General features: G+C 43.1%; 1 protein-coding gene across 2 annotated transcripts in view; it reads right to left on the reverse strand.

The window, feature by feature from the left end:
• klhdc10 (kelch domain containing 10) overlaps nucleotides 1-17,594 on the reverse strand; it is a 41,321-nt gene extending 23,727 nt beyond the window's left edge. Inside the window, exon 1 of one of the 2 annotated variants that reach the window (XM_043714001.1) lies at nucleotides 17,323-17,594. In XM_043714001.1, coding sequence (XP_043569936.1) covers nucleotides 17,323-17,389 — 67 coding nt within the window. In that variant the 5' untranslated portion in view covers nucleotides 17,390-17,594. The remainder of the gene's footprint in view (nucleotides 1-17,322) is intronic. The other variant, XM_043714002.1, reaches the window with a different exon arrangement.
• Nucleotides 17,595-18,007: the final 413 nt, after the last annotated feature.

Below are 18,007 nucleotides of genomic sequence, written 5' to 3' on the forward strand. Positions count from 1 at the left end.
GGGGGGAGGGAGAGACGGAGGGAGGGACACAGAGAGACAGACACAGAGAGCGCGAAACACCCCCACACACAAAGACTTAGTCACTTTCAGGGAGCATCATCCAAATAAGGCAACATCTATATTAATTGGGTGACCGTTATCAACAGCAAGTATCAAGAGTAAAAATTAAGTCACCTGGCATTTCACATTGGATGTTCCTCACCTTGTTAACTAGCATTACATGATGGATGTTAACTGGCATGATACAATGGATGGTCTTTATCTCATTAAACCACTACCCTTGCCTCCAGCACCTCATTGTTTACTGCAAGTTCTTATCTTGTCATGCTAGCTGAGCCTGTCATGCAACCCAAAACTTTACTCTTTCCATGCCTGCTCATACCTTTAACACTTTCTCAACTGTATCAACCAATATTGGAGATTGACATCTGTGTCAGTGTCAACACTGTGGGAGATTCTGTCTTTCAAATTAGACTTGAAATAAAGGCCTATCAAACCCCTCAGATGGATGCAAAAAGCTTCTATGGCAAGATTCAAGGAGCCAGAGGAGTTCCAACTGTGTTGGCAAATATTCATCCCATTTTTAAAAAAAAGTCACATTTGTTCCCAAGTTAGCCGATTCATAACCTGCATTACAAAAGGAACTACACATTAAAGTGATTAATTGACAAAACATTTTCGAAGGCAAAAGGACATAAAGGATTACATAAAATATAAATTTATTCTTTTTGAAGGAAACAAGAACCAGCACAGCATCATAGAATCATTCATACAAACATTTGCCCGATAGCAATCTTAACCTTGCATCTTCCATTGGATAGTTTTTGACCATCAGATCATAATTATACAGCTGAAGGACTCAGCACGATCTGTCTGTCTTCTTCGCTCCCAATACCATACAACTTAAGGAAAAAAAAGTAACAGAGAAACAGAGTTTCTCCCACAAGTGCCCTTGTCATACACAATGCCATTCACAAATCTATTGTAGTGTACAGGTCTGAGGTAAGTAATTTCAAAAGCCTTTTAAAAATAAATGCTTAAAATTCTTAAAACTACAAACAGAGGCTCCTCTCAGAATCTCTCCTCATGTAGACTACTTTATGGAACGAATAGTATAGCTCAACATTCAATTCATGGTGCTATCAAATATCCTTTGCCTTATCCATCAACAGAAAGCAAAGCCTTTTACCACTGATGGCTAACATACCCTCTCCCCCAGCATGTAAACCACGTTGATCAGAAGCAAGACAGGAAGTCTATTCTTGAGCTAATATTACTCTTAGCCAATCATAAACAGATATTTTAAAAAAACAGAATTCTATGGAAAAGGTCATGTCCGGTTTTCTTAATGCCATAAAGGGCTTGAGTGGACACAAACCTCCATAGACTGCATCCATTTCCTAGAGGGCAGTTACTTGATCTCGCTTGCTCCTAATATCTAGCATTTTAAGTTAGAGACAAACTAGTCTTCATGAACATCCTACTGATGTGATTTTGCTAGGTCATTTTAGAAGGCAGTGAAGTGTGTAGACCTGGAGTCATATCGAGGTCAGAAGCAACACAGTAGATACCCTTCCTAAAGACATTAGTGGATTGTAATAATAGTCATTTTACTGATACTAGTTTTCTTTAATTTCTAAATTATTAAAATCCAAATTAAATTTGTCAAACTGCCTGCTGGGATTTGATTTCACATTCATTTTGCCTTTCTGCATTATTTGTCCAAGATTTGGCAGTAGTCTCGTAACATGAATATATTAGTGTATCCTACACAAATGAGAGAGTGGTCCATCCAAAATTGCTATCCACTAATGGAAGGCCTTACCGAAAAACTGACATTTCCACTAAACAATTCCTTTCAATAAAACGGAGTATCCTTGACTACTGACTACAATCCTAGAAGTGAACCGCCAAGGCATTATGTCTGCACTGGACCATAAACACTAGCTTGCAGATCATAAATAATTGATAAAGAAACCTTGCAAGGAATTACAGTACTACTGCGGTCAAAAATTTGAAGAGGAAAAAGTTTGGAGAAACAAGCGTGAAGAATCGATGGAGTGCTGACAGAACTGGCTTTAATTACACTGGAGTTGAATGTAGTTATGGGGTATGCATTTTACGTTAGGAATAAAATTCATATAACGTCACTGCAATTTTATTTTGTAAAATTAAGAAACCGATACCAAAAGGGTCACTATACTTAACATCTGCTTCACTTGAGCTACTGGGGAACTGATAGGGTTAGAGGAGGTTTGAGATTGGATATGTTCTGAAGTGTGCTGCCCAATCTGTATATGGTTGTTAAGTGGAGTATTGACCAGTGTGTTGACAATTCTTAAAATGGCTGTCTGTTGGATCAGCTAAGTACAGCATGTTTGCTCAAGCTTTCAACTCTCACTTCTAAAAATGGCCACACACACTTTGGTATTGTGACTTCATTCAGTGGATCATGTGATCATTTTGGGAAATGCTTTGGACCTTTGACATACCATAAAATTAATTTCAGCAGACCAGTTTCCTTGAAATACCTTCCTCCGATTTGATACCAGAAGGAATTTGACACCAGCATTTGGCATTTTTGTTAAAGATAAAAAATAAAGTTGCCGTAATCTTACCAGACCACAGGGCTGCTCTGTCAGAGAGAAACAATTGGCGGTGGTTTAACCTGAGGGTCACCAGGACAGTCCTTCATGGTAACCTCAGTCAGTCCTGGAACTGAAACCACTCTGGTGACATCACTCTGCATTGCAGACCTGCAGTCCAGTCAACCAAGCTAATTGAACCCCTATTTTTCTTAACAGGGCAGAAAAGGGAGATTGGAAATCAAAACTTTTCCAGAGTCAGACTGTGTTTTTTAAAGAAAATGAACCTGAACACTCAATTCACCCCAGATGATATTAAGATCAGGCTCAAGATACTTGATATTTCAAATGCTATAGGCCTTGATACCTTTTCAGCAATAGCATTGAAGACTTCTGCTTCAGAATTTGCCACTCTCGTAACCAAGCTGTTCACGTATAGCTACAATGCTGCCCTCACCTGACACTAATGGAAAACTGATTCTAGATTAGAGTGGTGCTGGAAAAGCACAGCAGTTCAGACAGCATCTGAGGAGCAGTAGGGGAGAGGATTAAGGAGATAGGTCCGGGGGGTGTTGAGTGGAATGGGGTGGAGAAGGGGAAATGAGGAAACTGTTGAAGTCCACATTGATGCCCTGGGGTTGAAGTGTTCCGAGGCGGAAGATGAGGCGTTCTTCCTCCAGGCATCTGGTGGTGAGGGACCGGCGGTGAAGGAGGCCCAGGACCTCCATGTCCTCGGCAAGAGTGGGAGGGGGAGTTGAAATGTTGGGCCACAGGGCGGTGTGGTCGATTGGTGTGGGTGTCCCGGAGATGTTCTCTAAAGCGCTCTGCTAGGAGGCAGCCAGTCTCCCCAATGTAGAGGAGACCGCATCAGGAGGAACGGATACAATAAATGATATTAGTAGATGTGCAGGTAAAACTTTGATGGATGTGGAAGGCTCCTTTAAGGGCCTTGTTAGAGGTGAGGGAGGAGGTGTGGGCGCAGGTTTTACAGTTCCTGCGGTGGCAGGGGAAAATGCCAGGATGGGAGGGTGGGGTGGCGTGGACCTGACCAGGTAGTCATGGAGGGAACAGTCTTTGTGGAAGGCAAAAAAAGGGGTGGGAAGGTCTTTTTGGAGGTGGCGGAAATGTCGGCGGATGATTTGGTTTATGCGAAGTTTGGTAGGATGGAAGGTGAGCACCAGGGGCGTTCTGTCCTTGTTACGGTTGGAGGGGTGGGGTCTGAGGGCAGAGGTGCGGGATGTGGACAAGATGCGTTGGAGGGCATCTTTAACCACGTGGGAAGGGAAATTGCGGTCTCTAAAAGGTGGTGTGTTCTGTGGTGAAACTGGTCCTCCTGGGAGCAGATACAGCGGAGGCGGAGGAATTGAGAATACGGGATGGCATTTTTGCAAGAGGTAGGGTGGGAAGAGGTGTAAACCAGGTAGCTGTTGGAGTCGGTGGGTTTGTAAAAAAATGTCAGTGTCAAGTCAGTCGTCATTAATGGAGATGGAAAGGTCCAGGAAGGGGAGGGAGGTGTCAGAGATGGTCCAGGTAAATTTAAAGGTCAGGGTGGAATGTGTTGGTGAAGTTGATGAATTGCTCAGCCTCTGCCAACTGCCAGGTATGCCTTGCACACAAAAAGCAGGACAAATCCAACCCAGCCAATTACTGTCAGAGATGTGCAGCATGGAAACAAACCCTTCAGTCAACTCGTCCATGCCAACCAGATATCCTAAACCTCTCTATTCCCATTTGCCAGCACATGGCCCATATCCCTCTAAACCCTTACTATTCATATACCCATCCTGAAGCCTTTTAAACATTGTAATTGTACAGCCTCCACCACTTTCTCTGACAGTTCAGTCCATACACGCACTATCCTCTGCGTGGAAAAAATTGCCCCTTCGGTCCCTTTTAAATTTTTCCCCTCAGCCTAAATCTATATCCACTAGTTCTGGACTCACCCACCCTAGTGAAAAGACCTTGTCTATTTACCCTATCCATGCCCCTCATGATTTTATAAAGTTTTGTAAGGTCACCCCTCAGCCTCCAATGCTCCAGGGAAAACAGCCCAAGCCTATTCAGCCTCTTCCTGCAGCTCAAATCCTCCCACCCTAGCAGCATTATGGTTTATAAAATCATGAGAGGCATGGATAGGGTAAATAGACAAGGTCTTTTCCCTGAGATGGAGGAGTTCAGAACTAGAGGACATAGATTTACAGTGAGGGGGGAGAAATTTAAAAGGGTCCTAAGGGGCAACTTTTTCACAGAGGGCTGTGTGTGTGTGGAATGAGTTGCCAGAGGAAGTGGTCTTATCAGTCTGTCTATCATTGTTCATCATTAAAATGATGGAACGGTTTGTCAACAGTGCTAACAATTAATGTCCTAGGCCCAAGCATCTTCAGCTGCTTCATCAACGACCTTCTCTCTATCAGGGCTGAAAGGGACATGTTCACCAATGATCGTGCAATGTTCAATACCATTCATAATACCTCAGATACAAAAGCAGCCCAGTCTCATGGCAGCAAGACTGATCATCTAAGCTTGGGCTGAAAAGCAGGAAATAACATTCGCACCACACAGATGCCAGGCAATTACCAATAAGAGACAATCTAACCATTATCCCTTGACAATCAATGGCACTACTTACACTGATTTCTCCCACTAACATTCTGGGGGTTACTGTTGACCAAAAACTGAACTGGACTAGCTATGAAAGGCTTATGGCCGAAACGTCGATTCTCCTGCTCCTCAGATGTTGCCTGACCTGCTGTGCTTTTCCAGCACCACACTTTCAACTTTGATCTCCAGCATCTGCAGTCCTCACTTTCTCCTAGCCACGTAAATACAGTGGCTACAGGAGCAGGACAAAGGCTGGGAATCCTGCAATGAGAAACTCCCTTAAGTCCACAAAGCCTGTCCAAAAAGCACAAGTCAGGAACATGATAGAACACTCTCCTGGTGAGTGCAGCTCCAACACACAAGCAGCTTGACACCATTCAAAACAAAGCAGTCTGCTTGATTGATACACTCAGAAGCAGCCGTACCATCCATTAGATGCACAGCAGAAATTCACTAAAGCTACTTAGATAGCACCTTCCAAATCCATTTAGAAGGACAAGGGCAGCAGATATTTGGGAACACTAGCACCAATCAGACCGATTCCTGGGATGGCGTATCGTAACAGACAAGATCGGTTCGAAGTACATTTACAAGAATACATTGGGGGGGGCGTACACCGCATAAGAAGCTCAACTTCTAACAGGACTACACAGGGTAAAAACTGGGAAGGATCTTCACGATGACTGGGGAGTCCACAACCAAAAGGTCACAGTCTAAGGATATGGGGCAGGCTGTTTAGGACTGAGGAGGAGGAACAACTGCTTCAACCAGGGAATGATGAGCCTGTGGAATTCTCTGCCAAAGGACAAAATTCAAAAGGGTATAGGGAGAAAACAGGAACAGGTTACCCATTTGGATAATCAGCCATGGTCATACTGCATTGCAGAGCAGGTTTTTAAAAGGACCAAATGGCTACATCTGCTTTTTCACTGTTTCTACATTACCTACAAGCCACTCACCATCTGGACTTTGAAAAAGTCACAGTATATTTCTATGTCATTGGATCAAAGTCCTGGAATTCCAATATGGGGGCGTACTCAAAACACATGGATTGTGACAATTCAAGATGGCAGCTCACCACCACCTTCATGAGGTTATGTCGGGCCAAGTAATAAATGCTGGCCTAGCCAGTGATACCCCATCTTTGATGTGCGAATTTAAAAAAAAAATTGATGGCATAGACTGTATCAGTAGATAAACAAAAGAAAAAAAAAAGTTAAAAATCTGTTCACATAGGGACATTAGTAGACTCAAGCATAGTGGTTAACAGCTTGGACTTGTGTTCCATCGACAGACAATCAAATCCCACGTCAGCTGGGGAATTCATATTCAGTTAAGTAAATATGGAACAAAAAGTTATTACTAGTAATTTTAATCATGAAATGGCTGTCATTAAAATCCCTCTGTTTTACTAAAGTCCCTTAAAGAGAAACTATTTTGTCCTTACCCAATCTGGCCAACTCGACTCCAGCCCCACAGCAATGTGGCTGTACCTTAACTACTCTGAAACAGCCTGGACAACCATCTATTTTAAATCCAGGTTGCAGTTCATCAACTCCTTCTCAAATGCAATTAATGCTGACTTTGCCATTAATGCCCACATTCATTAAGTGATTTTAAAAGATGCAGAATGCTTTAACACAGTTGAATATTAAGGCTTGACTGGATCATGACGAGGGGGAATTGGTCATATACTGGAGGCAAAGGAGTAGAAAAAAAAACAATTTTACTGTGTTCTGCCAGACCAACATCACTCCAAGATTGCTGCGCTCTTGCAACTGCAATCTACTTTTAATTGCTTGGCCACTGGCAGTGATGCTTTCAACTTCCAGAATCCCAAGATCTGAAATTTCTTCACTCAACCTCCGAATATCTTGACCTCTGTCCTCCTTGGAGGTAATCTGTAAAACTTCTCTTAGAAAGGTGACCAAAGGCTTGTTCAATCTCCTTAGGAGCTCAGTGTCAAATGTTGTTATAAAACATATACCACCATTAATAGTGAAGTGCTGCAAATAACCTTAGTTGATACAGGAAAGCGACAAAGTGCAGAACATAGTCCCCCCCAAAAAAAAAACTCACATCATTCAGAGCCTGTATAAGATACTGAGTGATGGTTAAGTAACAAATACTTAGTACAGGAATTATGGTCAGTGAAACAGCAAAGAAAGAAGTAATGAGTGGAGTGCCAAAGGTTTGCTGTTGAATCCAATACTGTTTAAAAGGTTGGGTGGAAGTACTCCATGAAAAGGCAGAATATGACCTATTTTCATGCACAAAAGCAAATGCCAGCAACTCACAGAACATTACAGCGCAATGCAGGCCCTTCGGCCCTCTATACTGCACTGACCTGTAGAACCAATCTGAAGCCTATCTATCTTACACTGTTCAATTTTCATCCATATGTTTATCCAAATGACAATTTAAAATGCCCTTGAAGTTGACAAGTCTACTACTGTTGCAGGCAAGGTGTTCCATGCCCCTACTATTCTGAGTAAATAAACTGCCTCTGACATCTGTCCTGTATCTATCACCCCTCAATTTAAAGCGATGCCCTCATGCTAGCCATTGCCATCCAAGGAAAAAGGCTCTCACTGTCCACCCTATCTAACCCTCTGTTTTTATCTCAATTAAATCACCTCACAACCTTCTAACAAAAACAGCCTCAAGTCCCTCAGAGTTTCCTCACAAGACCTTCTCTCCATACCAGACAACATCCTAGTAAATCACCTCAGAACCCTTTCCAAAGCTTCTACATTCATTTTTCCTATAATGCGGTGACCAGGACTGTACGCAATACTCCAGGTGCGGCTGCACCAGAGTTTGGTATGGCTGCAACATGACTGTGGCATTGAAATGCAATCCCTCTACCAATAAAAGCTAACACACTTGTGTCTTACCAACTCTACCAACCTGGGTGGCAACTTTCAGGGATTAATGTACTTGGACACAGATCTCTCTGCTCAACTACACTATCAGGAATCTTACCATTATCCCAGTGCTCTTCATCACTGTTGTTCTTTCCAAAGTGAATCAGTTCACACTTTTCTACATTAAACTCCATTTGGCCCCCTCAAACCAGCTCTGCAGCTTATCTCTGTCCTTCTATAACCTGCAACATCCTTCGGCACTATCCAAAACTCTACTGACCTTAGTGTCATCCGTAAATTTATAGACCAGTGAGCCTTACTTTGGTTGTGGGTAAAGTGTTGGAAAAGGTTATAAGAGAGAGGATTTATAATCATCTAGAGAGGAATATGTTGATTTGGGAGAGTCAACACGGTTTGGTGAAGGGTAGAACCTTATTGAGTTCTTTGAGAAGGTGACCAAACAGGTGGATGTGGTGTATATGGATTTCGATAAGGGATCCAGGCCATTTATAAAAATGGCCAAAAGCAGTGGGCGCAAAACAAATCCTTGTGATATCCCACTAGTACCTGAACTCACCACCCTCTGTCTTCTTTCAGTTAGCCAATTTCTGATCCAAACCACTAAATCACCCTCAATCCCATGCCTCTGTATTTTGGGGAACCTTATCAAATGCCTTATCGAAATCCATATACACCACATCAACCGCTTTGCCCTCATCCACCTGCTTGGTCACCTTCTCAAAAGTCAATAAGGTTCTACACTTCACCAAACCATGTTGACTCTACCGAATCAACTTATTCCTCTCTAGATGATTATAAATCCTCTCTCTCAACCTTTTCCAACACTTTACCCACAACCAAAGTAAGGCTCACTGGTCTATAATTACCAGGGTTATCTCTGCTCCCCTTCTTGAATGAGGGGATAACATTTGCTCACCTCCAGTCTTCTGGCACTATTCCTGTAGACGATGATAATATAAAGATTGAAGCCAAAAGCTCTGCAATTTCCTCCCTGGCTTCCTAAAGAATGCTAGGATAAATCCTATCCAGCCCAGGGGACTTAATTTTCACACTTACCAGAATTGCTAACACCTCCTTGTGAACCTCAATCCCATCTAGTCTAGAGCCAGTATCTCAGTATTCTGCTCAACGACATAGTATTCACACAGGAAAAAGACAAAGGCAATATGCCTTAGTGCTTCTCCTACTCCTTGGACTACATGGTCAACTTCCCACTATTGTCCTTGATTGGTCCTAATCTTAATCTAGTCATTCTTTTATTCCTGATAGAAGATTGATGAGGGCAGGGCAGTAGATGTGATCTATATGGACTTCAGTAAGGCGATCGACAAAGTCCCCCATGGGAGTCTGATTAGCAAGGTTCAATCTCATGGAATACAGGGAGAACTAGCCATTTGGATACAGAACTCGCTCAAAGGTAGAAGACAGAGGGTGGTGGTGGAGGGCTGTTTTTCAGACTGGAGTCCTGTGACCAGTGAAGTGCCACAAGGATCAGTGCTGGGCCCTCTACTTTGTAATTTATGTAAATTATTAGATGCGAGCATAAGAGGTACAGTTAGTAATTTTGCAGATGACAAAATTGGAGGTGTAGTGGACAGCAAAGAGGGTTACCTCAGATTGCAACAGGATCTTGACCAGATGGGCCAATGGGCTGAGAAGTGGCAGATGGAATTTAATTCAGATAAATGAGAGGTGCTGCATTTTGGGAAAGCAAATCTTAGCAGGAGTTGTACACTTAATGGCAAGGTCCTAGGGAGTGTTGCTGAACAAAGAGACCTTGGAGTGCAGGTTCATAGCTCCTTGAAAGTGGAGTCGCAGGTAGATAGGATAGTGAAGGCGGCGTTTGGTATGCTTTCCTTTATTGGCCAGAGTATTGAGTACAGGAATTGGGAGGTCATGTTGCAGCTGTACAGGACATTGTTTAAGCCACTGTTGGAATATTGCATGCAATTCTGGTCTCCTTCCTATCTGAAAGATGTTGTGAAACTTGAAAGGGTTCAGAAAAGATTTACAAGGATGTTGCCAGGGTTAGAGGATCTGAGCTACAGAGAGAGGCTGAACAGGCTGGGGCTGTTTTCCCTGGAGCTGAGGAGTGATCTTATAGAGGTTTACAAAATTATGGGGCATGGATCGGATAAATAGACAAACTCTTTTCCCTGAGGTCGGGGAGTCCAGAACTAGAGGGCATAGGTTTAGGGTGAGAGGGGAAAAGATATAAAAGAGACCTAAGGGGCAAGCTTTTCACACAGAGGGTGGTAAGTGTATGGAATGAGCTGCCAGAGAAAGTGGTGGAGGATGGTACAATTGCAACATTTAAGAGGCATTTGGATGGGTATATGAATAGGAAGGGTTTGGAGGGATATGGGCCAGGTGCTGGCAGGTAAGACTAGATTGGGTTGGGATATCTGGTCGGCGTGGACGGGTTAGACTGAAGGGTCTGTTTCCATGTTGTACATCTCTATGACTCCATGACCTATAGAAAAGGTTAGGGCTTTCCTTGATCCTATCGGCCAACGACTTCTCATGTCCCCTCCTGGTCCTTCCTGGCTAAGGTGTAACTCTCAAGCGACTGAACTGAGCCTTCACGTCTCATTCTAAGATAAGCCTCCTTCTTCCTCTTGACAAGAACTTTAACTTCTTTAGTGAACCAAGGCTCCCTTGCTCTACCACTTCCTCACTGCCTGACAGGTACATACTTATTCAAGGACATGCATCAGCTATTCCTTGAATATACTCAACATTTCAATTGTGCCTATCCCCTGCAGTTTCCTTCCCCATCCTAAGCATCCAAAATCTTACCTAATCGTATCGTAATTGCCCTGCCCCCAGCAATAACTCTTTCCCTGTGGCACATACCTATCCCTTTCCATTGTAAACATAACCAAATTGTGGTCACTATGACCAAAGTGCTCACCTACCTTCAAATCTAACATCTGGCCGGGTTCATTACCCTGTACCAAATCCAATGTGGCCTCATCCCTTGGCCTGTCTACATACTGTGTAAGGGAACCATCCTGCACACATTGGACAAAAACTGACCCTAGTGAGTTTTGAGAAGATTTGTAGCTCATGTTGAGGCTCGCTGAGCTGGAAGGTTCATTTCTAGATGTTTCGTCACCCTACTTGGTAACATCTTCAGTTGGCCTCCAGGCAAAGCACTGCTGATAATACCTGCTTTCTACTTATAAGTTTAAGTTTGGGTTTCTTTGGTTGGTAATGTCATTTCCTGTTCTTTTTCTTTGGGGTAGTAGATGGGGGTCTAACTCGATGTGTTTGTTGATAGAATTCCAGTTGGAATGCCACGCTTCTAGGAATTCTCACGAGTGTCTCTGTTTGACTCGTCCTAGGATGGATGCGTTGTCCCCGAAGTGTTGTCCTTCCTTATCTGTATGTAAGGATACTAGTGAGAGAGGGTCATGTCATTTTGTAGCTACCATCATGGTCGCCCACAAACCCACCAACACACTACAACAGCAACTAATGAACTTGAAAGACCCTATACAGACAACAAGCAAAACTAATGTCATTTACAAAATAGCGTGCAAGAACTGTAACAAACAACACTGGACAAATAGGCAGAAGACTAGCCACCAGGATACATGAACACCAAGTAGCCACAAAGTGACATGACCCTCTCTCACTAGTATCCTTACATACAGATAAGGAAGGACACCACTTCGACGGGAACAACACATCTATCCAAGGACGAGCCAAACAAACAGAGATACACACGAGAGTTCCTAGAAACATGGCATTCCAACCAGAACTCTATCAACAAACACATTAAGTTAGACCCCATCTACCAACCCCTGAGAAAAAGGGCAGGAAATGACATCAACTCAAAGAAACCCAAATATATAAATACAAAGCAGGAATTATCAGCAGTGCTTCGCCCAGAGGCTCCTGAAGATGTTACCTAATAGGGTGATAAAACATTTGGAAATGAATCTTCCAGCTCAGCAAGCAAACCTCCATCCAAAAACTGACAGATCTAAAATACTAGAACTACAGTATTTCCAGTCAATATTTGGAAAGTTAAAGACGCCCATAACAACTGCCCTGTTACTCTTGCTCCTATCCAGGATCAATTTTGCTATCCTTTCCTCTACATCTCTGGAACTATTCTGAGGCCTATAGAAAACTCCCAACAGGGTGACCTCTTCTTTCATGTTTCCTACCTCAGCCCATACTACCTCAGTAGACGAGTCCTCAAAAGTCCTTTCTGCAACTGTAATACTGTCCTTGACTAACAATGCCACACATCACCCTCTATTACCACCTTCTCTGCTCTGACTGAAACATCTAAATCCCAGAATCTGCAATGACCATGCTGACCCTGCTCCATCCATGTTTCCAAAATGGCCATAACATCAACTTCCCAGGTACCAACCCATGTTGCAAGTTCACTCATCTTATTCCGAATGCTCCTAGCGTTGGAGTAAACACAATTCAATCCACGTTCTTGCTTGCAGTGTACTCTTGCAACTTTATTTCTGACCTCACCACACAACCTCCTGGACACTGGAACTGCAATTTGGGTTCCCATCCCGCTACTGAATTAGTTTAAACCTTCCTGAACAGCATAAGCAAATTTCCCCTCCAGGATATTGGTATCCCTTTGGTTCAGCTGTAGACCATCCTGTTTGTAGCAGTCCCACCCATCCAAGAAGGAGCCCCAATTGTCCAGGTATCCGAATCCATCCCTCCAGCCATGTGTTCATCTCCTCTCTCCCCCTCTTCCTTGCTTCATTAGCATGTGGCATGGGCAAAAAGCCAGAAATAAAAACTCGTTTGCTCTAGCTCCAAGCTTACACCCTTGATCCCCAAATTTCTGCCATTTATCCCCATTCCTTTTCCAACTTATGTCATTTATCCCTATGTAGACAAGAACTCGGGGTTGCTCTCCCACCTCAAGAATCCTGAAAACATAATCTGAGACATCACAAACCCTGACACCTGGGAGGCAACACACCAAACGTGAACGTCCCTCATTCCCACTGAACCCCCTATCTGTACCCCTAACTACGGAATCCCAGTGACTAATGCTCTGCTCCTCTCCCCCCTTCCTTTCTGAGCAACAGGGACAGACTCTGTGCCAGAGACCTATACCCCATGGCTCACACTGGTAAGTCATCCCTTCCAACAGTATCCAAAATGGCATACTTGTTATGGAGGGGAATGGCCACACAAGACTCCTGCATTGTCTGCTGCTTCCCTTTCCATCACCTGACTGTCACCCAACTGCCTTTTTCTTGTACCTAAGGTGTGACTACCTCCCTGTAACTCCTTTCAATCACCCTCTCCACCTTCTGAATGATCCAAAGTTTATCCAGCTCCAGCTTGCTAATGTGGTTTGAGGAGCTGGAGGTGGGTGCACTTCCCGCAGATGAAGTCAGCACGGACACGAGTGGTGACCCTTACCACCCACATTCTGCAGGAGAAACATTCAACTGCCCTAACCTCCATTCCCATTATTCTAAATTCCCAAAGAGACTCTTGAACAATAAAGAATAAAAAAAAGCCAATGCAGCACACAAAACCTTTTTTTGGTTAGAGGAGGAGGAAGATGGGGGCGAGACACTTCCTAAAGTAGTGTTGCATAACGCAACTGCCCAAATATATTACTTCGCTTACTCAGCGGTTCTGTGCTCACTCCTGCTCAGCGTGCGCTCCTCCTATTCACAAGCTAAGTTTTTAATGCAGTGATTTACCTTCCTGGCAACCTCCCTCCTTGCTGCTCCTGAACAATGAAGGCCTGACTCTCGAGGTAAGTCCCTATCAAGTGGGAAACTTACCTCCCGGCAGCCCCAACTCCTCTCTCCTTGCTGCTCCCGAAAAATGGAGCACGATAAAACCACAAGCAAGGGCATGCGATATGCAAGAAAGGGAAAAGTAGGAAAGAAATTCCTTTTATGTGACTGTTATAACGATTTAAGTGTTTCACATACTTAGTTTCAATTAAATTAGAAACACAACGCTAAATTTAGAATGATGCATATAATGCTAAAAATCTCCTGTGGCATCCTAGGCAGAACATGTTCTGCAAAACACATTTAGGATAACAGTAACATGGAAAACTTTGTCATTCATTAACCATATTTGAATTCACCATTGTTTAATAACATTCATTAGACTCTGTAGCTTGGTTACAAAAACTAGTGGGTGAACACTGGTTACTTTATATAGGTCAATTTAGTGCATGCAGACATTGTGGCTATAATGTTTTGTCTTGAAGTGTCTACAAAATACTAACGCGAATGACGACTTTTTTTATACTGACTTCTTGCAATATGACTTGAATAAGTTTATGTAGGATGTGACAGACAAGATAGGAAATACAATCTGTTGGGATGATCTTATAGAGATCTATCAAATCATAAGGGGCATAGATAGGGTAGATAATCAAGAGCTTTCTCCATGGTAGGGGAGCCTAAAACTAGACAGCACAAGTTTAAGGTGAGAGATATAAAAGGGTGCAGAGGTGCATTTTGTTTCACACAGAGGGTGGGGAGTGTCTGAAACAGGCTGCCAGAGGTAGTGGTGGAAGCAAGTACAATTTAAGAAACATTTGGACAGGTATTGAAGAGATGTGGACCAAACACAGGCAAACTGGTTTAAATTAATGATGAAAACTGGGTAGCATGGACAAGTTGGGCCGAAGGGCCTATTTCCATTCTGAAAACCTCTATGACTCTATGAAAGATTTAAGTAAATACTAGCAAATCTCAATTGCCCATGGTGTAAACGGTTTCACTTTTATAACAAAAGCGCACTATCAACAAATAGACTGTGAAAAGTGTTACAGGAAATAGGACAGCATGCCAAGATCACTACTTGTAACATTACAGACATGCACAAGGTCTATGTACAACTGAGTGTTTAGTAGTATATTTCACACATGCACCCTTTATCTAAGTTGATAAGTAAAGCAGTCCAAATCTATACAGGGTTTTGGTACAGTAAATAGGGAATCTATTGTCTCTGGCAGGCCAGTCAGCAGCTAGAATGAATATATTTAATACAGTTAGTAGAAGACCTGAGAAGAGTGAGATTTTTTTTTTGAAAATACAAGCCTTGCGATTTGGATTGTGCTTCCTAAAAGGATAGTGGAAGCAGATTTCAATTGTCACTTTGGAAAGAGAATGTCTCATTCAGGGGAATTTTCAGGTCAATGGAAAAAGTGCTGAGGGTTTAAACAAAATAGATCTTCCAAACTGTCAATACCAGTATATAATGGCCAAATAGACTCCTTCTGCGCTGGACGATTCTATGATTCTTAGTTTCATATTCCCATCATCTGTCTTTGCCCAATCAGTTTTCATTCCAAGTTCTCATTCTTATTTTCAAATCACTTCATGCTTAATGATTTCCTCCTGCCTTCTGCTTCCACAACACTAAACACTCAACCCTCACTTCCACTGCTGATTACTTAGCCAATGCTTTCAGCATCTGGAAATCCCAAATCTGCCAGTTCCTCTCCACCTAATCCTCCCATTTCCTCAGGAACTTCTCAATTTTTTCCCATATATGCTCAAGTGTCCGTTATATCCCCTCCTACTGTAAATAATGTTTCCTCTACTAAAGAAACATAACAGTCCAATTGTGCTGTCACAATTCTGATTATTCTACTTAGAACTTTACAATAAAGCCTAAAAATATCAAGAGGAAATCTTACAACCCTATGAACCTATTTTGCCATCCAGTAAGATCATTCCCGATCTTCTGTCGCAATTTTTCTTTCATGCTTGCTCATTACGTCCCTCAAACCAGAAGTCAAAAATCACCCTATTGCAGAGTTGAAGATATTCAATGATGCAGCTCATCAACCTTGAGATAGAAATTCACAACCCTTTGAGTTCAGAGCTTTCTCATCTGATTACAAATAGCCAATCCCTTATTCTCAAATAGCAATCCCATGTTCTAGCCAGGGTTAACAACAGTTATTGCCTGCACTGTCAAACTCCTTCACAACCTGACAGATGAGATGACTAAATTCCAAAGAATGTAGGCCCAATTTACTCAGCCTCTTCATTGGAGTGATCCCTAATTGAATAGACCCCTATCCTAGAAATCAACATTCACTGTACTGCCTCCAACAAAATATAATCCTTCCTCAGCTAAAAGAGACCAACCTGTACACAGTAATTCAGGTACAGTCTTACCAAAGTCCAATGGCAATTGCAGGCATCTTGCTGCAATTACCTTCATTTTCAATTTGATATGTTTAATCAAAATAATGGTGGTTACTAACTTTCCAGTTGCATTCCACTTACTTCTGAATTTATACACTTACATCTAGAATTTATATATAACTTTAAAGCTATTTATATACAAATGCAAGAGGTTTACTATTAAATAATCTAACCACAAGAACAGCTGCTGCCTCAGCACCAGGGACCCACGTTCAATTCCAGCCTCGGGCGACTGTGTGTAGAGTTTGCACATTCTCTGTGTTTGCGTGGGTTTCCTCCCATGATCCAATCCAAAGATGTGCAGATCAGGCGAATTAGCTGTGCTAAATTGCCCATGGTGTTAGATGCATTTAGTCAGAGGGAAATGGGTCTGGGTGGGTTACTCTTCGGAGGGTTAGTGTGGACTTGTTAGGCCGAAGGGCCTGTTTCCACACTATAGGGCATCTAATCTAAAAAAATTCTAAAATAGTTACATTTATAGGCATGTTTAGGCAATAACTTAACCATCGTAACACGTCATCTGCCTTGGTGTCTAGATAACACGAAAGGGAGCAGGTGGAGATGATGACTTGACAGATACAGCTATTTGCACATGTTGAGGTCTCAATTTGCATGAATGCTCTTTTCACATACCACCGACTATAACGGAGAACGCAATGGCCCTAAAATATGCCAAATGGGAGATGCAACAAAAACTAATTCTGACTACGAGGTTACAACAGATCATGCTTAAGCTTATGAAGTGGACAATGATTACAAACTTATTGGTGAATAATTTCATGTCTTTGCGGTAGTTGGTTGCTGGTTAAATGTAGTATCTATCGAAGGAAAGCAAATTTCGGCAGGGAAAATGTCTTGTTATTGTTATTAACAAATGACCACTACTTATGTTGTTGGAAACAACTATATAATAAAAAGAGAACCTTACAACCACTAAGTGATTCCTGAAGTGTTGTATTGCCCAATTGCTCACACTTAGGAATCTCTCGGTCTACCAGCGGCCCGTTATTAGTGAACGGCGGGTTGCTTTCGGCTGGAGGTGCAACAGACACTGACCTGGCGGCCCGGCCTGCGGCCTCCCGGTTACCTTCACGAACTGACTGAGAAGCGGCGGCTCCGACATCCCCACACAGCGGCCGCCAAGCGACCCGACACCCGGGGGAAATAAAAACCCCCACTCCACTCTCTTCCTTCCCTCCCCACACCACCACCTCAAAATTAAATTAAAAGAGAAGCCAGCAGTGCCTTAGCACTGATCAAACAACCGCCGCCACTGCTGCTGCTACCGCACACACAAACTCCAGCTCACATCCCGCTCTTCTCCTCCCCCCCCCAACCCCTTCACAACATAAACAGGCCGCCACCACAACCAATCAACAACTGACCTTTCACCAGCCCGCCCAATCACCGCCCGCCTTATTGTGAGGTGAGCCCATTCAGTGACAACCAATCGAGCTCCAAGTTAGCCAATATCAAGGATCCTGGATTAATGGCGCTGGGAGAGCACAGCAGTTGAGGCAGCATCCGAGGAGCAGTAAAATGGACGTTTTAGGCAAAAGCACTTCATTAAGGCTTTATTCCTGACGAAGGGCTTTTGCCCGAAATGTCGATTTCGAAGCTCCTCGGATGCTGCCTGAACTGCTGTGCTCTCCCAGCACCACTGATCCAGAACCTGGTTTCCAGCATCTGCAGTCATTGTTTTTACCGAATATCAAGGATCCGGCCGCCCGCCCCTTCCAAA

Source organism: Chiloscyllium plagiosum, chromosome 23, assembly GCF_004010195.1.
Source record: "Chiloscyllium plagiosum isolate BGI_BamShark_2017 chromosome 23, ASM401019v2, whole genome shotgun sequence".
Lineage (NCBI taxonomy): Eukaryota > Metazoa > Chordata > Chondrichthyes > Orectolobiformes > Hemiscylliidae > Chiloscyllium > Chiloscyllium plagiosum.